The 23,766-nt window shown below is 44.3% G+C and overlaps 1 protein-coding gene across 1 annotated transcript in view; it reads left to right on the top strand.

Moving 5' to 3' along the window:
- Positions 1 to 8,126: 8,126 nt before the first annotated feature.
- Positions 8,127 to 23,766, top strand: part of LOC113424959 (complement factor B-like) — a 53,749-nt gene continuing 38,109 nt past the window's right edge. Inside the window, exon 1 of the mRNA XM_087954301.1 lies at positions 8,127 to 8,239. Within this exon, the coding sequence (XP_087810427.1) occupies positions 8,182 to 8,239 (58 nt within the window). The 5' untranslated portion in view covers positions 8,127 to 8,181. The remainder of the gene's footprint in view (positions 8,240 to 23,766) is intronic.

Raw genomic sequence — 23,766 nt, 5'->3', positions numbered from 1 at the left:
TGCCCTGTTTGTTATGACTTCTTATCGACCATGGCAGCGGAATTACTATTAAATAAATTGTCAGTGGAGTAGCATATTCTCAGTTGACTCTTAATATTAATTCTTGTTTACTGAGAGTGAATGTTTGTGTGTAGTGCCATAAGTGGTTCTTTTTCATATTTCACATCATCCCATCGCATAATGTAGTTTCATAGTTCACGATTAGGCCTCTTTGTGAGAAGAGAAAAGGATTTGAGTAAACAAACGAATCAGGCACTCATGATAAGAGGTTATTCGAAATCCCCAGGAAGCAATAAATAAGTCAAAGCACTTTTGAATTAAAAGACTTCTGTTTCCTGTTTGATTCAAAATACTGAAGTCCCAGGGACAGTTTGCTACTTCTATATCCAGATTAGACTCTATGACATCTATGGGAGGGGCAGGTCTTTTTACTGTGAGGTTGTGGTTGCCATCTGAACTTGTTGGACACACGTATACGCACAACTTGCGAATGTCCTTGTTTAGTTTCATAATTACATTTTAAATCTGGGTGTCGTTTTAAAAAGCAACAGGAAAACAAGGAGAAAAATGATCCAGGAAACCATAATGTGCCGCGTAATTGTTGATGTCGCTAATTTTTTTCCCCTACAAATAAATGAATAACCCGATAGATACATGACTTTTTTTTTCTCCATCCAGGAGTGGAGTGGAGTGGTTTCTACATGTACTTTCAGGAAGTTAAAAGAAAAATGTTCGCTATGAGTTTGCTGTTAAACTCTAAAAACCACTTTCCATTTCCCGCCACTGTTAAGCAGAAGTTCTCTCCATATATCCCTGAGTTAGCAGAAAACTACACTGGCGTGGAATGTGTTGTTCTCATTGCCAGAATCCCTTTTAACAGATAACAGATAATCAGAGTTGGAAGGGAGCTTGTAGGTCATCTAGTCCAACCCCCTGCCCAAGCGGGAGACCCTACATCATTTCTGACAAATGGCAGTCCAATCTCTTCTTGAAAGTCTCAACTGATGGCGCTCCCACAACTTCCAAGGGCAACTTCTGTTCCATTGGTTGATTGTTCTCACTGTCAAAAAGTTTCTCCTTATTTCCAGGTTAAATCTCTCCTTGTTCAGTTTCCATCCATTATTCCTTGTCTGGCCTTCAAGTGCTTTAGAAAATAGCTTGACCCCCTTCCTCTCTGCGACAGCTCCTCAAATATTGGAAGACTGCTATCATGTCTCCCCTGGTCCTTCTCTTTACTAGACTAGTCAGGCCCAGTTCCTGCAACCATTCTTCATATGTTTTAGTCTCCAGTCCCCTAATCATCCTGGTTGCTCTTCTCTGCATTTTTTCTAGAGTCTCAACATCTTTTTATAATGTGGTGACCAAAACTGGATGCAGTACTCTAGGTGTGGTCTTACTAAGGCTTTATAGAGTGGTATTAGTGCCTCACTTGATCTCGATTGTATCCCTCTGTTAATGCAATTTAGGATTGCATTAGCTTTTTTGGCGGCGGCTGCACACTGCTGGCTCCTATTTAGCTGGTTGTCCATAAGACTCCAAGATCCCTCTCACAGTTACTGCTATTGAGCCTGGTTTCACCCAGTCTATAATGTGTACTTTTGGTTTTTCTTGCCTAAGTGTAGGACTTGACTTTTCTCTATATTGAATTTTATTTTATTAGATATGGCCCAGTATTCTAGTCTGTCAAGATCCATCTGGATCTTGAGCCTATCTTCTTGTGTGTTAGCTATTCCTGCCAGCTTAGTATCATCTGCAAATTTGGTAAATTCCCCTTCTATTCCCTCATCTAAGTCATTAATGAAGATATTGAAGAGTACTGGGCCTAAGACGGAACCTTGTGGCACCCCACTGCTTACTTCCCTCCATGTAGACTTAGACCCATTAAGGACTACTCATTGAGTACGGTTTGCCAGCCAGTTGCGAGTCCATCTAGTGGTGGTGCTATCTATTCCACTTTTTTCTAGCTTACGAAGAAGTAGGTTGTGGTCTACTTTGTCGAATGCCTTGCTGAAATCTAAATATATGATGTCCACAGTATTTTGCTGGTCTACTAATTTAGTCACTATGTTGAAGAATGAAATAAGATTGGTTTGGCATGATCTGTTCTTAACAAAGCTGTGCTGACTTCTAGTTATTTCTTTTGTTGTTCTCGCTGCCACAATTCCTTTTGTGACCTTCTGACTAGTGGTAGGATTCAAAAAATTTTTTACTACTGGTTCTGTGGGTGTGGCAGGGGAAGGATACTGCAAAATCCCCATTCCCTCCACACCCCACTAACCTGCTTTCCAGCTCCGTTCTCCTCTGCAGGGCAACCAAAGAAGACCCAGCCAATCAGCTGTGACTCGGGAGGCAGACAATAGATGGGGGCGGGGCCAGTCAGAGGTGGGATTTCCGGGTTTTCCGAAGTACTCAAAATTTCCGCTACTGGTTCTCCACAACTGGTCAGCACCTGCTGAATACCACCTCTGCTGTATGCTGTGAAATAAATTTTCCTGGCTCTTTTAATGACAGCCTGGCTTCTTTGCTGTGGCTTGGATTAGCTGGAAGAATCTGTTCTGGCAGCTCTGGATTATTTGGTATATTTGGTTTATAATGTAAGCAGTTGTTCAGCATCTGAATATACTTTGTCTTCGTGTCCAGTATCCTGCCCATAGCAAATCTGGCTGCCAAATTGAGAGTAAATTACAGTTTCCGTTATCCTTTGACAGTTTTTTTTCCAGACAAGGTGTTGTGGTTTGTGGGCAGCCGGTGCAGCCGGCAGCAGAATCGGACAGTGAGGAAGAAAGGGAACTAGTCAGGGAGTCTGGAGAGGACTTGGACGAGGGTCCTGCGTCTGATGCAGGGATGGGGCCAGGACCATCTGGGAGTGGGGTGCTGCCTTCGGACTCTGGCAGCAGCGAAGCAGAGGACCCAGGGAGCCTGTTCCCAGTGTGCATATGTGCAGAGCTGCTAGAAGGCAAGAGCAGCTGAAACAGAAGGGGTGACTTGGGAGTAAGGCTGGGAGGTGATTGCCCCTCCCATAAGGGATAAAAGTCAGACCTCGATGACGAAATCTTTGCAGGAAGCAAAGTAGTTCGATAGATTCTGAGTCCTCCTTGAAGCTTTGTGTATGGTTGTTTTTTTTCTGGTACTTTGGTGGGTTTCTGTCATAATTGAAGACTTCTGTTTTGGGCAGCATTCCGCAGCACTGAAAGGTGTGTGCTTATCTTGGGGAACTGTTTATAATTAGTTCTGGCTGGAAATGAAAGTAATTCCCAGTGTTGCAATAAAATAGGTTTTGCTTTTAAAACAAGTTTGTGTTTAACTACGTTTGACTGGGTCAGAACACAAGGCTTTAAATATACCAAAGCGAAACTGATATCCTGACTTTTAGAACCCTAACTTTAGAGGCCTACCTATAGAAGAATATTCTTTATTGGCTAAGTATGACTGGACACACAAGGAATTTGTCTCCAGTGCATAAGCTCTCAGTGTACATACAAACAACAAAATGATAAGTCATAGATCATAAATCATAAGATACAAACAACAATGTGCTAATACAAAGCCATAACACAAAGCCAGCAGCGTGCAGTAGCAGCCAACAAAGCTAACACAATCCTTGGTTGCAGAAACAGATGCATAGAATCAAATCACGTAAAGTATTAATACCGCTTTATAAAACCCTAGTAAGACCACACCTGGAATACTGCATCCAGTTTTGGTCATCACATTACAAAAAATGTGATGAAAAATTGAGATTTTGGAAAACATGCAGAGAAGTGCCACTAAGATATGAAGAAGGGTTGCAGGAACGGTGTATGGCTAGTCTAGAGAAAAGAAGGGCTAGAGGTGAACATGACAGCAGCATTTCAGTATTTGAGGGCTGCCCCAAAGAAGAGGGGGTCAACTTATTTTCCAAAGCACCAGAAGGCAAGGCAAGAAGCAATGGGTGGAAACTAATCAAGGAGAAAAGCAACCTGGAATTAAGGAGAAACTTTCTAGCGGTGAGGACAATTAACCAGTGGAACAGCTTTGCCTTCAGAAGTTGTGGGTGTTTCATCACTGGAGGTTTTTAAGAAGAAATTGGACAGCTACTTGTCTGAAATTGTATAAGGTCCCTTGCTTGAGCAGGGGGCGGTGGACTAGAAGACCTCCAAAGTCCCTTTCAGCTCTGTTCTGATTGATTGATTGATTGATTGAACAATTGATACATCATAACCTACCAATAGGAGAACATAGTAGTAAAGATGAGAAGATGAGAAAGACAATAGCAATGCAGCCCTACGCCTACATGGGCTGTATTGTTATTGTATTGTATAGATCAGCCCATTTGGCCCACAACTAGTTTCATCAAGCCAACGTTTGATAAGAAGGTCAGGGTTTGGTTATCCAATTATTTGCCAAGGAAAAAAGATAAAGTGCAAATGGACACAATAGGCCTTTGCAAGACAAAGCTCCATTTCTATCATTTAGCTTTACTGCCCTTAAATGTGCAAATAGAAAACTTGGAAAAAAGTATCTAATAGTATTTGCAGCAAGCAAAAAAAAAAAAAAAAAAAAAAGAGGAAAAAATGCTATTGCCCACAATTCTGAAAAATCCGCAAGGGTCATCAATCTTGGATTAATCAAACGCAACATTTCAATCTCAGAAACTCTCACTTTCCTCTATACAGAACAGAATAACAGAGTTAGAAGGGACCTTGGAGGTCTTCTAGTTCAACCCCTTGCTCAGGCAGGAAACCTACCATTTCAGACAAATGACTGTCCAATCTCTTCTTAAAAACTTCCAGTGCTGGAGCAATCACTTCCACTGATTAATTGTTCTCACTGTCAGGAAATTTCTCCTTAATTCTAAGTTGCTTCTCTCCTTGATTAGTTTCCATCCGTTGCTTTTTGTCCTGCCCTCAGGTGCTTTGAAGAATAGCTTGACTCCCTCTTCTTTCTGGCAAACCCCTGAGATATTGGAAGACTGCCATCATGTCACCTTCTTTTCATCAAACTAGACATACCCAATTCCTGCAACCGTTCTTTATATGTTTTAGCCTCCAGTCCCCTAATACTCTTCATTGCTCTTCTCTGCACTCTTTCTAGAGTCTCAACATCTTTTTTTACATCGTGGCAAGCAAAACTGGATGCCGTATTCCAAGTGTGGCCTTCCCAAGGCCTTATAAAGTGGTGTTATTAATACTTCACATGATCTTGATTCTATCCCTCTGTTTATGCAGCCTAGAAATGTGCTGGCTTTTTTTGGCAGCTGCAGCACACTGCTGTCTCATATTTAAACGATTGTCCATATTTAAATGATTGTCCACCAGGATCCCTCTCACAATTACTATTATTAAGCCAGGTACCACCTATACTATACCTGTTTTTCCTTGTGGTATTTTTCAATACTAAGATAGGTAGGTAGCCATACAAGGTAAGTAGGTAGGTGGACTCACTGCTGCTCATCCTTTCACAGATAAGCACCAAATAACTTCATAAAGAACATGTGAATTCTGTTGATTGTCTGCATTTTAACAGCAGTATCTGTGGGGCATTTGTATGTCTGTGTATGTCTGTTTGTGTCAAAATCAGCCAGACGGCAGGTAGAACATTGCAATGCAAGCTCTGCATCTTTTGAACAATTGTACAGAATCCATGAATGAACCCAAAGGGGTGGGTTTTGCATTGATGCTCTTCTGATTTTGATGCTTTCTCCTTTCCTACCCTACCGGACCCATAGACCCCGCCACAAACTGGATTACAAAAAATATCAAATGTTTCTACATTTTTATAGAGAATAGGATTGAAAGGAAGGAATTCTGAGCAATTTGGAACCACCTGTTCAGCAACACTTTGAGATGTAGTCATTAGCATAGGTATATATAACAACATTAGATCAACGTAGCAGCTTTTTTGGCCATATTAATAATTACAAAGGTACAAATGGGAGGGACATTGTTATACATACTTTTATTCAATATATATATATATATATATATATAAAGTGAATATTAAAGGTTAAGATCAGAATTTGAAAATGGATATTACTAGGTTTGCTCAAAAGTAAAAGTTATTACTAAGAGAAGAATGTAGAAAATATTAATAACTGAAAAATGAAAGATTAAGTGCAACAATAGACTATGTAAGCCGGACTAATTTAGTAATGTTTTTTTGTATTATTATTGCTTTTGTATCAAAATGATGACACTGTTCACGAAATGATATTGATGTATGTTTTTAAACATAAAAAAAAACTTTACAAAAAAAAATGAGATGCAGTTATTACCTGGAGTCACAGAATAACAGAGTTGGAAGGGATGTTAGAAGTCTTCTAGTCCAGGGGTCCCCAACCACTGGTCTGTGGAATGAAAGTAGGGCCTACTTTGCTTGGGCGCCGCCATCTTGTTTCAATGGCACTTGAGGAAGTGCTTCCGGGTGAGCTTGTTGGTCATCGGTTAGAAAGCGGCGTTTGGGTGCTGAAGGAATCCTCGTGCCTTAGTTTTGTCGAAGGGGGGGGGCGACTTCAAACGAAGAGCCGTCCCGATGGCGGTGGAGTCTCGCGTTACTCAGGAGGAGATTAAGAAAGAGCCTGAAAAGCCCATCGACTGCGAGAAGGTACAAAGGAGGAGTTGAAGGTGGCGGGGAGAAGCGGGGGACGGCTGGCTGGCCGGTCGCTCGGCTCGCCTTGCCTTGGTCGTGCGTGCTGATGCTGGTACCGGTCCGTGGATCATTTTGTACTGGGCCGCAAAGAATGAATAATCGTGAAACTGGTCCCTGGTACAAAAAAGTTTGGGGACCACTGTTCTAGTCCAGCTTTGCCCCAATCTTTCCAGGTTAGCGGCCCAGCATGGGGAGAGGGGGGAGCAGAGGGGATGGTTTTGTGCAAAGGGATAGGCATGCGCATGGTTTCATTTGTGTGGCCGTGAGAGGGGCTGCGCACACCAGACCACCACTCATGTGGCCTGGTTGTGAATAGGCCATGGCCCAGTGGTGGACTGTGGTCCACAGGGTGGGGACCCCTGTTCTAGTCCAACCCCCTGCTAAAGCAGGAGGCTCTATCCCAGGGTTGTCAAACTTGATTTCATTGAGGGCCGCATCAGGGTTTTGTTGGACCTCGGGGGAGGCATGGCCAGGGTGGGAGTGGCCAGCTCGATGTCACTCATTGAGGCTCTATTTTCGGCCACGTCAGCCCCCCCAGACTCTGTTTTTGGCCGCCACAGCCTCCTGCAGCCCTCTGCCAGCAAAAACGGATCTCAGGATGGCCGGACACAGCCTCTTCGAGCTCCCTTTTTCCTGGCAGAGGGACTGCGGGCTGGTCCTTCGCTGTTTCCAGGGTGGGGCCACAGGCCAGATCTAAGCACCCCATGGGCCGGATGGGCCCACAGGCCAGATCTAAGCACCCCATGGGCCGGATCTGGGCCATGGCCCTTGAGTTTGACACCCCTGCCCTATACCATTTCAGGCAAATGGTTGTCCAACCTCTTCGCGCTTAATGTTGCCATGAAACTCTCATTGTTTTGAAGGAGTGGTTCAGACCACGTGCGCCTCCGTTGCTTTTGTTTGCAATTCCCAGGCAATCCTGAGATCAATTATCCCGAGTCTAAATCAGTTAGACTGCCTATTGCGCTCATAGTCCATGCTGATAAAGCACTGTAAGTTGTTAGAAATTATGTTTGATTGTCACATGCCCAAAAAATTGGCTATTTGTATTGTAGTTTGGCTTGATAAATAGTGGAAGGCTAGAAGGCGTGTGGGGGAGTTGGTGGATAAGAACCATGCACCTGAGCACCGAGCTAGATCCATTACTTAGCAATATCAGGGACCTGATACACTGCAGTAATCCTCTGGCATAATTCAAATGGTGAAACTTTCCTTTGTGATATTAAATCTGGGGATTTCCCAAATGACCTTTCCTCTTTTCCTGCCTCCACGATTCAGATTTTCCCAATTTTATTCCCCAAACCTTGGGAATTCCTGTCCACCTGCAGCTGGAAGGTCTTCTGGCCTCACCCCTCTCTCCCACCCAACTCTAGAATTGCTTAATAGATTATGTTATTTCCCAAAACTCAGCTGGTTTCTCGGGGTGGGGTTAATCAACAACGTGTCTGGAGGGAGGAAAATCAACATTTCATAAGCAGCTGCCCTGCATCGCAGCTGTCAGTACCAGAGTAGCAGCCGAGAAACCAAAAGGCAGACGGGAAAGAGTAGGCAGGAATGCAGAGGTTCCGTCCGCTCCTTTACATTGCCATTGTCCTTCTGGCACTTGGCACAGGTAAGCTAAAAGTTTTGAGAAACACCTGGTGAACTTCTTCCAGGTGCCCAGAGCAAGGTTGTGCTTGGAGGAAGCTAATGGCTTTTGAAGCCTGAAACCTCTCTGACTTTTGTCCTGCCGCAAGAGTGTAGGAAAAGAGTTGTCACATGAGTTTTTAAAGTGTTTTTTTTCCCCCCAATTCCCCTATTGCAACTCTTTGCTAGTGAATATTTGCTGCTTTCTTCTATTCTCCAGTCTTGGCTAGCTGGTGTATTTTGCATAACTGCTTTTTTAAAACATCTTCAAAATAAGGGTTCGATTGTCTATTTAATTTTAGCATGATTGCTATCCTAAAAAAAAAGTCACAAAGTTAGAATAATGAAACATGTTGGAGAGAGGAACCACAATTCTATCAAATTTGGGTGGATTCCAAATTTATCTCAGTCGCAATAGACCACTATATGGCAACATTTTATGCATAGTAAATGTGTGTGTGTAAACTGTGACTTTGTACACGTGTCTATGTTTTGTACTTCCTGTGTTTTTTTCTCTGTGCATCTTGGATTCATCATGTTAATCATAGTTCAGTAAAAATAATTTCTAGCTGTTTTTTGACATGCGAAAATATCGGAAGGATGACTTATAAAGGTTCTTTAATAAGAGGCAGTTTTTAAGAACATTCAATGATGATAATGTGGTAGGCTACAGGCAATCTTATTTGACAATAAGATTGTGCTTTATAGGCAATGTGCTTTATAGGCAATGCTTCTGAAAAACAATCAAGAGATTGTCTCATAGAATCTTTGGCACTTGCAGTCTAAGAGACAAGAAAGCTTTCAAAATTAACATTGGAGTTTTGAAATCAAAACGTTTTCATTTCCTTTCTGAATTGCACATTTGAAAAGCCACAAATGGGCAAAGATCTCTTTCAAAATATGTTCAAATGCCTTGGATGTATTTCAAAATCATTTAGGTGTCAAAAATTGTAGATCTTTCTCTTTATGAATCCTTTTCACGGGCATTTATATTTGAGGCACACACAGTAGGTTTCATATTCTTACAAGGAAGTTTTCAGCATTAAGGCATTTGTCATTCATAAAGCATGGTGTCATCTCCTGGGTTTTTCCCCCTTTCCCAGTGTCTGAAAAGCTAAATAGGGTCAAAGACTTCGATTTCATTTATTTTATTGATCTTGTTTGTTTAATTTATACAGCTGCCTATCTCAAACACATGATTCTGGGCGACTAACAATCTTTAGAAACAAAACAATAACCATTGCAATCCTTCTTAAAAAATAATTGTACATAATGTCACAAAGCATAATGTCACAAAGAGAGGTTTATAAGCCTAGCTCTTTCCCTGGCTTATGGGAAGATTTATTTGCTTATAAATTCCTCTTTCCGACATTATGTTATTTTTCAGTGCAATTATTTTTAAGAAAAACTATAATGGTTTTTTTAAAAAAGATTTCTGGCTGCTCAGAATCATGTGTTCGAGATTGGCAACTGTGTAAATTAAATGAACAAATAAGATAAATGATAACCTTTGCCTTTATATAGCCTTTCATACACTGGAAAAAGGGTGAAACCCAAGAGATCACACCATGTTTTATAAGTAACAAATGCCTTACAGTATGCTGAAAACTTCCTTGTAAGAATAAATACGAAAGCTATTGGGTTTGCATCAAATCAGTGGCATATTAACCATTAAGCAGACTGAGTAAGTGCTTAGGACACCAGGCCCAAATGGGGCACCACAAAAACATTTATGTAGCCAAAGCTTAGCTTAATTTGTACAGTATGTACAAAGAAAGGAGGGGGAGCACCAAGATTTGTCAGTGCTTAGGGCACCAGTGAACCTTAATCCACCACTGCATCAAATATATGCCTATGTAAAGGACACCTTTAAAAAAAGACATCTTGCACCCACAGTTTTGACACCTAAATGTTTTTGCATTTGCTATTGCATTTTAACAGCAGCTTATACAAGGCTAAGCATATCTCAGTAAGAATTAAGCTGAGATTAGCATAAGTAAAGATAAAAAGCACGGTGGTTGTATTCTCTTTCTTGAAGTACTTGGTTTGTTTTTTGCAAGTCTGTAATCAGGTTTTAGACCATTTATAGTGGTTTTTGTTTGTTTGGTCTCCTTCTGTCAGAAATAAGACAGCTTAAGGTTTAGAAAGTTTATGATTATGACCATTTGAGGTTTATGGGACTTTCAGAAACAGTCCTTCCTGAACAAACTGGATTAGCCATTAGACTAAGTACACTACATTGCAGGGTTATTGACAGGCCTGCAGCTTTCATCTGGACATTTCCCAACAGGAAGAATTTGTCAATATTACACCATCCCTTTCTATAAGTTGTGTGCACCCTTGCACCCTTGCAAAAGGTAAATCAATTGTCTCCCAAGGGCGTGTAATCCCTAGTTTACCAAATATTGCTGGACTTCATTTCCCAGCAACCTCCAGTGTGAGCAGTGCTGGGAGTTTTAAGTCAGCTACATCCTAAGGGCCAGAGGGCTTCTCTGTAAAACAGCATTTCTCAGGCTTGGCAGTCTCACGATGTGTGGACTTCAACTCCCAGAATTCCCTAGTCAGTGTGGGACATTGTGGGAGTTGAAATCTACACGTGTTGAAGCTGCCAAGGTTAAAAAAACGCTGCTCTACGGGGACATTTATTTATTTATTTATTTATTTATTTATTTATTTATTTATTTATTTATTTATTTATTTATTTATTTATTCATTCATTCATTCATTCATTCATTCATTTATTTGTTTGATTTGTCAATTGTTTACAAGATAATAAGTATATATACATAGTTGTGAATACATGAAATGGGTACATATAAGAAAAATAAAAGAAGAATAGAGAAACAATAGGACAGGGACGGTAGGCACGTTGGTGCGCTTATGCATGCCCCCTACAGACCTCTTAGGAAAGGGGTGAGGTCAATAGTAGACAGTCTAAGGTTAAAGTTTTTGGGGTTTGGGGAAGAAACTACAGAGACAGGTAGAGTATTCCAGACATTGACCACTCTATTGCTGAAGTCGTATTTCCTGCAATCAAGTTTGGTGCGGTTTACTTTGAGTTTGTATCTATTGTGTGCTCTTGTGTTGTTATGGTTGAAGCTGAAGTATTCATTGACCGGTAGGACATTGCAATGTATGATTTTATATACCATACTTAGATCAGACCGAAGATGGCGTAATTCAAGGTTTTCTAGTTCTAGAATTTCAAGTCTGGTGACATAAGGTATTCTGCAACGAGTAGAGGAGTGGAGAACTCTTCTTGTGAAATATTTCTGGACTTTCTCAACTGTGTTAATATCAGATACGTAATGTGGGTTCCAGACTGATGAGCTGTAATCAAGTATTGGTCTAGCAATATCATTGCTACAAAGAAAAAATATCATTAATAAATAAATAAAAAAACATCATTGCTCACAAAGGACCCCTCTCCCCATAATGCATTTTAGTAACAGCCCGCACTCTCTATAACACACATTGTGACAGGCAGGGGCACCACAGCTGCCATCTTGACTTTTTCGACCCCGTGCCCTGTGTTTTGTTTCCAAGGCCAAGATTGGATCTGGCCCTTTCCTTACACTCCATCTTGACTAGGCATTTATGATTTTTGGACAGCCAGTGAGAAGGGAGGGAATCTTGCCTCATGGAGTACAGGCAGTTCCTCGAGTAACAACAGTTCATTTAGTAACCGTTCGAAGTCACAATGGCACTGAAAAAAGTGACCTATAACCATTTTTCACACTTATGACCACTGCAGCACCGCCATAGTCACATGATCAAAACCAGACACTTGGCAAGTGACTCATATTTATGACAATTGCAGTATCCCAGGGTAAGGGGTGGGATTCTACCTGGTCGGTCCGGTTCTATAGAACCGGTTGTTATGATTCTGCGCAGTTCGGAGAATCGGCAACTTGCTTCACTGGCTGTCCCCATCCCACCCCACCGACACTCCTTATCTGACATGCGCGCCATCCAACTTGCCTGCCTTTGGTAAATAGATTGTAGAAAGATAGATCTCTGAGTGGGTCTGTGATTCTGTGAGCAACTCAATCTGCCTGCCTGCTTTGCCTGATTTTGGGTAAAAGTTGCTTTTTTAAAAAATAAAAAAATCAATATTTACATCAATATTTACAATATTTACATATAAACCACGCCCAGCCAGTCATGTGACCACCAAGACACGCCCAATCAGTAAGCCACGCCCAACTTGTCATTTGACCGCCAAGCCACACCCCAAAATTAGGCCACGCCCACAGAACCGGTTGTTAAGAAATTTGAATCCCACCCCTGCCCAGGGTCATGCAATCAACTTTTGTGACTTTCTGACAAGCAAAGTCAATGGGGAAGCCAGATTCTCTTAACAACCATGTTAGTCATTTAACAACTGCAGTGATTCCCTTAGTAACTGTGGCAAGAAAGGTCATAAAATGGGGCAAAACTCATTGAACACTTAATAACAGAAATTTCGGGCTCAGTTGTGGTCATAAGTCACAGACCAAAGGAAAAGACTAGGATTAGATATATTTAAATGTATTATTATGATTAACAGTGTGCAAAATATATTGGAATTTGTAGCCTCCAAGGACTATAAATTCATGGGACTTCTGGGACTGATTAAATCTTATTAATAATTGGTTTTATTGGCGTTTAATAGAATTATTTATTGGCCAAGTGTAATCGGACACACAAGGAATTTGTCTTTGGTGCAGATGCTGTCAGTGAACATAAAAAGAAAAGATACATTCGTCAAGGATCAAGAATCATTAGGTACAACACTTCATGATAGTCATAGGGTACAAATAAGCAACCAAATCATACTAGGAAACAGTCCATATAAATCATAAGGATACAAGCGACAAAGTTAAAGTCATACAGTCACAAGTGGGAGGGGATGGGTGATAAGGAGTGATGAGAAGATTAACAGTAATAGTAGTGCAGACTTTGTAACAGCTGAACAGGGTTGAGGGAATTATTTGTTTAGCAGAGTGATGGCTTTCGGGAAAAAACTGTCCTTGTGTCTAGTTGTTCTTGTGTGCAGTGCCCTATAGCATTGTTTTGAGGGAAGAAGGAGTTGAAACAGTTTATGTCCGGGATGTGAGGGGTCTGTAAATATTTTCACCGCCCTCTTTTTGACTCATGCTGTATATACAGGTCCTCGATGGAAGGCAGGTGGGTAGTAATTGTTTTTTCATACATACATACATATATACATATATATCTGTAGCCATCCAGAGTTACTTATGGAAAGAAGGGTGGCCAGTAAATGTTATTTATACATAAACAAACAAACAAACACACACACACACACACACACACACACACACACATATCTGTAAGCCACCCAGAGTTAGTTATGGTAAGATGGGAAGCCAATAAACATTATTTATAAATAATAAATAAATAAATAAATAAACACACACACACACACACAAACACAAACACAAATATCTGTAAGCCACCCAGAGTTAGTTATGGTAAGATGGGAAGCCAATAAACATTATTTATAAATAATAAATAAATAAATAAATAAATACACACACACACTCACTCACACACACACACACACACACAAACAAACACACACATACACTCAGTACAGATAGTCCTCAACTTACAACCTTTTGTTTACTGATTGTTCAAAGATACAACGGCACTGAAAAAAGGGACATGACTGTTTTTCGCACTTAAGACCGTCGCAGCATCCCCATAGTCACCTGATCAAAATTTGGACGTATGGCGCTGGCTCATATTTATGACGGTTGCATTGTCCCGGGGGGTGGGGGTGATGGTGGTCATGTGATCCCCTTTTGCAACCTTCTGACAAGCAAAGTCAATGGAGCAGCCAGATTCAGTTAACAACCGGGTTACTAGCTTGACAGCTGCAGTGCTCCACTTAACAACTGTGGCGAGAAAAGTCGTAAAATGGGGCAAAACTCACTTAACAACAGTCTCACTTGGCGACAGAAGTTTTGGTCTTAGTTGTGGTCGAGGACTACCTGTATATAACATCTCAGACCTTGAGTAATGTTTTACCTAATCCTGGGTTAAGCTTTGCCTTTCAAAATGAGCTCTGAGGCTAGGTTTCACCTCAGGTAACATACTCAGCTCACAGCGGTTTTTCGAACAATGAAAATAATGTGGAAATCCTCTCCTATGGCGGGTCATTGCAATGGGGGAGGACAAGGCCTCGAGTCCCTGGCTTACCTCATGATTTCCCCCAGAGGGAGTCAAAAAAGTCAAGATGGAAGCCACAGCCAAACAATCAAACTCTACCCCTTTTGCAATGCAAGTAAAAAACAACAACAACAACAGTGGAGCGTCAATTGCAGGATTGCGGCTGCCATCTTGGCTTGCTGCCTACGCATTGCAGGAAAGGAAAGTATCTCCTCTCCAAAAGCAGTCCTCACTTAGGACCGTGTGAAGTAACAATGGACCTCCCCAGAACTACTTAGGACCCTGTTCTGGAGTTCTGACCGTCGCAACCCTAAACAACTTGACAACTGGCTCTCATTTATGGCCATTGGCAGCTTCTTATGGTAATGTGACTGCAGTTTTTGACTTTTTTTTTTTTTTTTGCTGTTTCCAGCATTTACTTCTCATTTCCAGCAAAAAACAGCCATTGAAAAGGGGTTTGCTTAATGACTGTGGCATGCACTTAACAACATCACCAGAAAGGTTGTAAAATCTGGCATGGTTAAGTGGTGACCCGCCATACCTTACAACTGTAATTCCAGGCTCATTTTCGGTCATAAGTTGAGTGCTAGCTGTGCACATTGATTTGAAAACATTTGCATAGTGGCTGAGTCCACACCACAAACATGCTGAGGTTATGGGGACTATTATTCCCCCTTTAACCAAAGTACTGGATCAATGCCCTGCCCTTTGCACATAAGAAATAGGCTTCAGGCATGTGGTTGCATCGCCATCTTGACTTTTTTGACCTCCTCGGGTGTCCCAATTTAAGGCTTATCATTGCATTTAGCTTGAATTTGACTTTAGTTTGAATTTGACTTTAGCTTGTTGTTGACTTCAAATTCTGATTCCTGAAAACAGTTTCTGTCCCTCTGACTCAAATGCTAAAGATTCAAGGACACAGTTGTTTGATAAGCAAGTTTTATTACAGATACTTGGAAATCTATCATTAAAGTGGAAAGCCAGCTAGGTGCCTGAAGCCATCTATACAGCATTCCTGAGGTTCAAAACTGAGGTCAGTGTTTTTCAACCTTAGCCATCTTAAGACTATGAACTTCGACTCTCATAAATCATCAGCTGGGGAATTCTGGGAGTTGAAGTCCACATGTCTTAAATGGCTAAGGCTGAGAAACCTTAAAATGGCTAAGGCTGAAATTGCCTTAGGGATTTCCCCCCCACCTCCAAGTGATTGAAAAGGAAGGAAGCTGTTTTTTAAATCTATCTGCCTGTCTGCCTGCCTATCTGTCTGTATGTCTGCCTGTCTATCTATTAATCATCTATCTATCTGTATCTATTAATCATTCTCTCTCTCTCTCCCTCTCTCTCTCTCTCTCTGTTTATCTATCTATTAATCATCTCTTTCTCTCTACTATTAATTATCTATCTATCTATATCTATTAATCATTCTCTCTCTCCCTCTCTCTCTCTCTCTTTCTCTCTATCTGTTTATCTATCTATCAATCACCTCTCTCTCTCTACTACTAATCATCTATCGAACTCTATCTATCTATTAATCATCTCTCTCTATTAATCATCTATCTATCAATCTATTGATCTATTAATCATATCAATCTATCTACACTGTTCAAAAAAAATAAAGGGAACACAAAAATAAGACATCCTAGATCTGAATGAATGAAATATTCTTATTCAATACTTTGTTCATTACATAGTTGAATGTGCTGACAACAAAATCACACAAAAATTATCAATGGAAATCAAATTTAGCAACCCATGGAGATCTGGATTTGGAGTTACACTCAAAAAACACTACAGGAAAAAACCACTACAGGCTGATCCAGCTTTGATGTTATGTCCTTCAAACAAGTCTAAATGAGGCTCAGTAGTGTGTGTGGCCTCCATGTGCCTGTATGACCTCCCTACAACGCCTGGGCATGCTCCTGATGAGGTGGCAGATGGTCTCCTGAGGGATCTCCTCCCACACCTGGACTAAAGCATCCCCCAACTCCTGGACAGTCTGTGGTGCAATGTGGCGTTGGTGGATGGAGCGAGACATGATGTCCCAGATGTGCTCAATTGGATTCAGGTCTGGGGAACGGGAGGGCCAGTCCATAGCATCAATGTCTTCGTCTTGCAGGAACTGCTGACACACTCCAGCCACATGAGGTCTAGCATTGTCTTGCATTAGGAGGAACCCAGGGCCAACCGCACCAGCATATGGTCTCACAAGGGGTCTGAGGATCTCATCTCGGTACCTAATGGCAGTCAGGCTGTTAGATCGGTAGATCGGTTCCCACAGAGACGCGAGACCAAAGTGTACATTCAGCTCTTTATTTCAGTGTTAAGACCTGTACAAGATCTTGGAGCCGCGGCAGCCCTTCATATAGGGATTGCTCGTGGCTCGGCGGCCAATGACAGGGCTTTGAATCTCCCACCATCGGTTTGGCCAATCGCGGTTGATTCTTAGCGCGCCAATCAGGGCCGTTCAGTTGACCAATCGGGTCGTGGTCCGTGTGGACCAATCAGTATTCAGTATTTGGAGTATGCTGATATAGAACACCCCTCCCCTCTTGGTTCGGTCTGACAGAACGTGGTTACGTAGTCACGCAGGTAGGCGGGGCTTCGTACCTGTCTAGTTGACCTGCGAGGCTCAGTTGCTGCTTGGTCCTCGACCGGTTCGGACGGGCTTCTCGTCGTTCCGGTTCCCCTGGATGGAACCGCCTGGAAGGGTGAGCCGGGCCTACTGCAGTAGCTCCCACCCGGTCTAACCGGGTCAGTTGAGCTGCCGATTCTGCTGTTCCCGCCTGGTCTTTCTGGGCTGGTTGAATTGGCTTGGCTGCTCCTTCCAGGTGAAGCTCCTGGCTGCTCGTCTGTTTCGGATTCATCGTCTACCGGTGAGTATTGCTGGCTTATTTTGGCTTGGGGGTGTTCGGTTTGCGTTTTAGGATTTTCTTCCCTACTTTGTTTTTTGTTTGAGGTTTCTCCCCCCACTCTGGTTTCTTTATTAGTGGTTGTTTGCGGTATTTGCGTTTTGTCGGTGGCTGTTCTTGACCTTAGTTGGTCAATATGCCGCTTCCAGCTTTGTCCGTCTATGGTTTGTAGTCGGTAAGACCCAGGGGCCCATTACCTGGGTTATTTTGGCCGGTACCCAGAGTGGATCCCCTGTGAAGCTTTTGGCATAGACGGCATCTCCTATGTTGAATGTGCGGAGTTTGCTTGATGAGTCTGGGGGTTTCTCGAGGTTGTATGTGGGGTGTAGCCTGTCTAATGGGGATCTTAGTTTTCTGCCCATGAGTAATTCTGCTGGGCTTTTGTTTGTTGTTGTGTTGGGGGTTATGTGTTGTATTAAAAGCATTTTATTTATTTTTTCTTGTATATCCCCGGTTTCGATTTTCTGTGTGGTATTTTTTGTGAAACAAACCATGCGTTCCGCCCGCCTGTTCACCACCGGATGAGCGGGCGCTGTCAACACATGCCGTATGCCCCGTTCCGCCAGGAATTTTTCAAAGGCTAGTGCGGTAAATTGTGGGCTGCTGTCCGACACTAGCATGTCTGGTAACCCATGGGTGGTGAATAATTTGTTTAGTTTCTTTATGACTGCTTCTGTGGTTGTGGTTTTCATAGTGCTTACCTCCAGCCAGTTGGAGTAAGCATCGACTACAATCAGGAATGTGTGTCCCTTGGTAGGCCCGGCGAAATCTATATGGATTCTAGACCAGGGACCCCTGGGAGTTTCCCATTCCAGGATTGGGGTGGCGGGTGGGCTTGGTCTGGTTTCCTGGCATTGCTTGCATGCGGCTACCCAAGTCTCGTTCTGTTTGTCCATTCCTGGCCACCAGGCGTAACTCCTGGCCAGGACTTTCATTCTAACTATGCCCGGGTGCCCCTCATGCAACATGGACAATACCCTTTTTTGTAGAGATTCTGGAATCACAACCCTGTCCCCCCCAAAGTATGCAGCCTTTTTGCGTAAAGAGTTCAGTTTGCCGGTTCCGGAAAGGTTTGAATTGTTTGCCGCCGTCGCTTTCCAGCCACCCTTTTCCCACCCAGCTCAAGACTCGCGCCAGCCGTTTGTCTTTATTGGTTTCTCTGGCAATGTCTGATGCGGTCAAGAGTGGGTTGGGTACTGTCTCTATGTGCAGGGCTGATGTTGTGGGTGCCGGGTCGTCCTCCAGGTCGGGCAGGGGGGAACGGCTCAACGCGTCTGCATGCGAGATGTTCTTGCTGGGTCGGTGTGTCAAATGGTAGGAGTAGGCAGCAAGGAACTCGGACCACCTTGTCATCCTGGGTGACAGAATGTTCGGGGTGGCCTTGTTCCCTGCCAGTATCCCCAGCAGCGGCTTGTGATCAGTGATGATTGAAAAGGTCCTACCGTATAGGTATTCATGGAACCTTTTCACTCCGGCGATGACTGCTAGGGCCTCCTTGTCCAGCTGGCTGTAGTTTCTCTCCAGCTTGGATAGAGTCCTCAAGAAGAAAGCGATGGGTGCTTCTCTTCTGTCCGGCAACGTGTGGCTGAAAATGGCTCCGACGCCAAAAGGGGACGCGTCGCAGGTCACGGTTAATGGCAGAGTCTCGCTGTATTGGATGAGAACTGCGTCTGATGTTAGCAGGTTTTTTGTCTGTTTGAATGCATTCTCCTCCCGCTTCCTCCAGGCCCAGGTGGCTGTTTTGTCCAGCAGCCTATGGAGGGGTTCCACTACCGTTGCCTTCTGGGGCAGGAAAACATTGTAAAAGTTAATGAGGCCGAGAAAAGCCTGCAGTTCAGTCTTATTCCTAGGTCTAGGGGCTTCTCTGATGGCTTTGAGTTTTTTTTCTGTGGGGTGGATTCCGTTTTCATCTAGGAGGTACCCTAGGAATTCAACTTTCTCAGTGCAAAGTTGACATTTTTCCTTTTTAACTTTTAGTCCGGTGTCTTTGAATTTTTGTAAGACCTCCCTTAGGCGGCTTTCCAATTGGGTTTTACTTGTAGCTGACACCAGTACATCGTCGAAATAGGGAACCACCCCTTTTATTCCTAGTAAGAGTCTTTCCATCAGGCTCTGAAAGACCCCGGGTGCCACGCTGACTCCGAATTGGAGCCGCTTGCACCGGAATGCCCCTTGGTGGGTGACGATGGTTTGCGCCTCCGCGGTCTCGGCATCGACTGGCAGTTGCTGATATGCCTGCGCCAAATCGAGTTTTGCGAAGACCTTACCTCCCCCCAGTGAGTGCAGGAGGTGCTGTACCACGGGGACGGGATAGGCACTCGGCTGCAACGCATGGTTGAGGGTGGCCTTGTAGTCACCACAGATCCTGACCGACCCATCCGGCTTGATCGGGGTGACTATGGGTGTCTCCCACCGGGCATGGTCAATTGGCTCTAAGACCCCTTGCGCGATGAGCTTGTCCAATTGCTCATCGATTTTGGGTTTGAGCGCGAGTGGCACCCGCCGCGGTTTAAGGCGGATTGGGGCAACGATAGGGTTTAAATTAAAAGAGATTGGGGACCCCTGGTACTTGCCTAGGTCGCCGTTGAAAACCTCTTGGAAGTCCCGCACGAGTGTTGCTTCCCAGTCCGCCTCGGCGACGTGGTTGACGCCCGTCACTTCGATGCCCAGCGGTGCGAACCATTGCAGTCCCAGCAGGCTTGGGCGGTCCTTGCCCACGATTGTGAGTGGAAGCACCTCGGTATGCCCCTTGAACGTTATTTTGAAATGTCCGGTTCCGACTACAGGGATGCGGTTTCCCTGATAGTGCTTTAGGGTCAGCTTTTGATTTTCTAACTCGCGCCGGTGGATGGTAGGCACCAAGCGCTTGATTGTGCGCCAGGAAACCATGGAGAGGTAGGATCCGGAATCCACCTCCATCTCACATGGTTGATCCTCAATGCCTACTTCCATGTGAACCTTCCGGGCGTCGATGGTCGAGGAATGGCCAATGATGACCATCTGATGGGTCTCCTCTCTCTGCCGCGCCTCGCTGAGTCGCTTGCTTCAGCTGTCCCGGCTCCACCGGCTCTCGGCGTGACGGTCTCTGGTCCTGGGGGGGGTGCCATCTCATTGTTGGGGGCTGCCGTCTCGTTGCCGGGGGCTGTGGTTACTCTTGTTCCAGCGTACCTTGGCGATGTGCCCCCGCTTATCACAATGCCAACAGATGGCGTCGAGGAATCGGCATTCTGAGTGGGGGTGGTCGCTGCCGCAGCCGGCACACTGGAACCCCGACTTACAACCTCTCCGTTCCCGCCGATCGCATTCTGCCTGTAGTCGGTGGATCTCCTCCTCCTCCTCGGTTTCGGAGAAGGAGTCGACGTCTCCATGGTGGGTGGTGGTGGTCATCTTGGGGCTTGCTTCCGGGTGTTTCTCCGGTGCTGGGGTCGCTTCGATGGTTGCTGGTCGGTCCGCCGCGTTCATCTGCTGCATCCGAACCGCTGACTGTTTGGCTGCTTCAGATGCAGTTGCTTCAGCGATGGCCTCGGTAATGGAGATGTCTGCCCTCGCCATCAGCCGGCTCTGCAGAATGGGGTCTCTGAGACCAAGGACCACGCGGTCTCGTAGAGCCTCGTCCATGTCGGTGAACCCGCACATGCCTCCGAGGTCCCTCAGCATGGCCACGAAATCGCTAATGCTCTCGCCCTCTTTCTGGTCCCGCCAATAGAACTCGTGCCTTCTGATGAGATTGGGCACGGCGGGGGCATAGTGGTGCCGCAGCAACGGTTCGAGATCGGCCCAGTCTATCTCCTTCACGTCGGCGGGTTTAGCTAGGGCTTTAGCCATTTTGAACACTGCGGGCCCGCAGTGTGTCAGGAACACGGCCCTTTTTTTCTGTCCATTGGCATCTTTTAGGTTGCTGCTCTCAAGGAACATTAGGAATCGGTCAATGTATGATTCCCAATCCTCGGGAGCCTGGTTGAAGGGTGCGGGTGGCGTGATGCTGCTGGCCATCTTGTCGGTTGTTCTGTGCTGCTTGCCACGTGCTTGGTTGGTCTCTTGTCTCACCATCCCACCCTCGTCGCCAGTGTTAGATCGGTAGATCGGTTCCCATAGAGACGCGAGACCAAAGTGTACATTCAGCTCTTTATTTCAGTGTTAAGACCTGTACAAGAACTTGGAGCCGCGGCAGCCTTTCATATAGGGATTGCTCGCGGCTCGGCGGCTAATGACAGGGCTTTGAATCTCCCGCGATCGGCTCGGCTAATCGCGGTTGATTCTTAGTGCGCCAATCACGGCCGTTCAGTTGAACAATCGGGTCGCGATCCGTGTGGACCAATCAGTATTCAGTATTTGGAATATGCTGATATAGAACACAGGCTACCTCTGGTGAGCACATGGAGGGCTGTGCGGCCCCCTAAAGAAATGCTACCCCACACCATTACTGACCCACTGCCAAACCGGTCATGCTGGAGGATGTTGCAGGCAGCAGAACGTTCTCCATGGCGTCTCCAGACCCTGTCACATCTGTCACATGTGCTCAGTGTGAACCTGCTTTCAACTGTGAAGAGCACAGGGCACCAGTGGCGAATGTGCCAATCTTGGTGTTCTCTGGCAAATGCCAAACGTCCTGCACAGTGTTGGGCTATAAGCACAACCCCCAACTGTGGACATCGGGCCCTCATACCACCCTCATGGAGTCTGTTTCTGACCATTTGATCAGCCACATGCACATTTGTGGCCCGCTGGAGGTCATTTTGCAGGGCTCTGGCAGTGCTCCTTCCGTCCCTCCTTGCACAAAGGTGGAGGTAGCGGTCCTGATGCTGGGTTGTTGCCCACCTACGGCCTCCTCCACGTCTCCTGATGTACTGGCCTGTCTCCTGATAGCGCCTCCATGTTCTGGACACTACGCTGACAGACACAGCAAACCTTCTTGCCACAGCTTGCATTGATGTGCCATCCTGGATGAGCTGCACTACCTGAGCCACTTGTGTGGGTTGTAGACTCCGTCTCATGCTGCCACTAGAGTGAAAGCACCGCCAGCATTCAAAAGTGACCAAACCATCAGCCAGAAAGCATAGGAACTGAGAAGTGGTCTGTGGTCACCACCTACAGAACCACTCCTTTATTGGGGATGTCTTGCTAACTGCCTCTGCTTTCCACCTCTTGTCTATTCCATTTGCACAACAGCATGTGAAATTGATTGTCAATCAGTGTTGCTACCTAAGTGGACAGTTTGATTTCACAGAAGTGAGATTGACTTGGAGTTACATTGTGTTGTTTAAGTGTTCCCTTTATTTTTTTGAGCAGTGTATTAATCATCTATCTCTATATCTATCATCTATAGCTATTAATTATCTCTATATCTATCATCTATCTATCTATTAATCATCTATATTTATATCTATTAATCATCTCTCTCTATTAATCATCTATCTAACTCTATCTATTAATCATCTCTATTTATCTGTTAATCATCTATCTCTATATCTACCATCTATCTATTAATCATCTATCTCTATAAATCTATTGATCTATCTATCTATCTATCTATCTATCTATCTATCTATCTATCTATCTATCTATCTTATACTAACTTAGCAGCTATAGTGATCCATTTAACAAGAAAGAAATGGGGCAAAACTCACCTATAAAACTTACTTAACTACTGTCTCGTTTAGCAACAAAAATTTTGGGCTCAATTGTGGTCAAAAGTGAAGGATTACCTATAGCAGGGGTCCCTTAACCACCGGACTGCTGGACCGGCACGTCCGTGGGAACAAGTCCTACCGGGTCGTTGGTTTAGTTGGGCATCAGCCATCTGCTGGATGAAAGGCTTCCGTGAGCTGCTGGGCAGGCTCACCGGAAGCACTTTTTCATCAAAACAAATGGCGGCGCCCAGCTGATGCTGGTACCGGCGCCATGTAAAGCGTTGGGGATACTGGCCGCGCCAAAAAGGCTGGGGATCACTGACCTATAGAGGCTCTAGTCCTGCCTTAGGCCTGAGGCCAGAATGAGAAACTTCGGGGCCAGTTCCTTCTCCCAGCGCTCAGGCAAATCACTTCTGAAAAACATTGCCAAGAAAAACTGCATGGACCTTTTCATGTAGTTACTGGAAGTTAAGATTGACTTGCAGTCAGCAAAACCAAAATTAAAAATCATATAGCCTATAGACTGGCTATTCAGGATTTAGAATAGTGTTTGTTGACCCAGTCAACTTTAACTTCACTTGACACATCTTAAGTTAAATACTGCATCCAGCTTTGATCACCACATCACAAAAAAGATGCTGAGACTTTGGAAAAAAACGCAAAGAAGAGCAACTAAGATAATTAAGAGCCTGGAGACAAAAAATGTGAAAAACAATTGTAAGAACTGTGTTCTGTCGCCAGGACAAAGCAGACTCGAATACCAGAGTTCTTTATTAGCAACCAGTAACTTCAACTGAAGT

The sequence above is a fragment of the Notechis scutatus genome, chromosome 2 (genome assembly GCF_049901735.1).
Source record: "Notechis scutatus isolate UNSWTSFEM ecotype Mainland chromosome 2, rNotScu1.2, whole genome shotgun sequence".
NCBI lineage: Eukaryota > Metazoa > Chordata > Lepidosauria > Squamata > Elapidae > Notechis > Notechis scutatus.
Note: the sequence above shows the minus strand (reverse complement) of the source record. Positions and strands in the feature narration are given on the sequence as shown.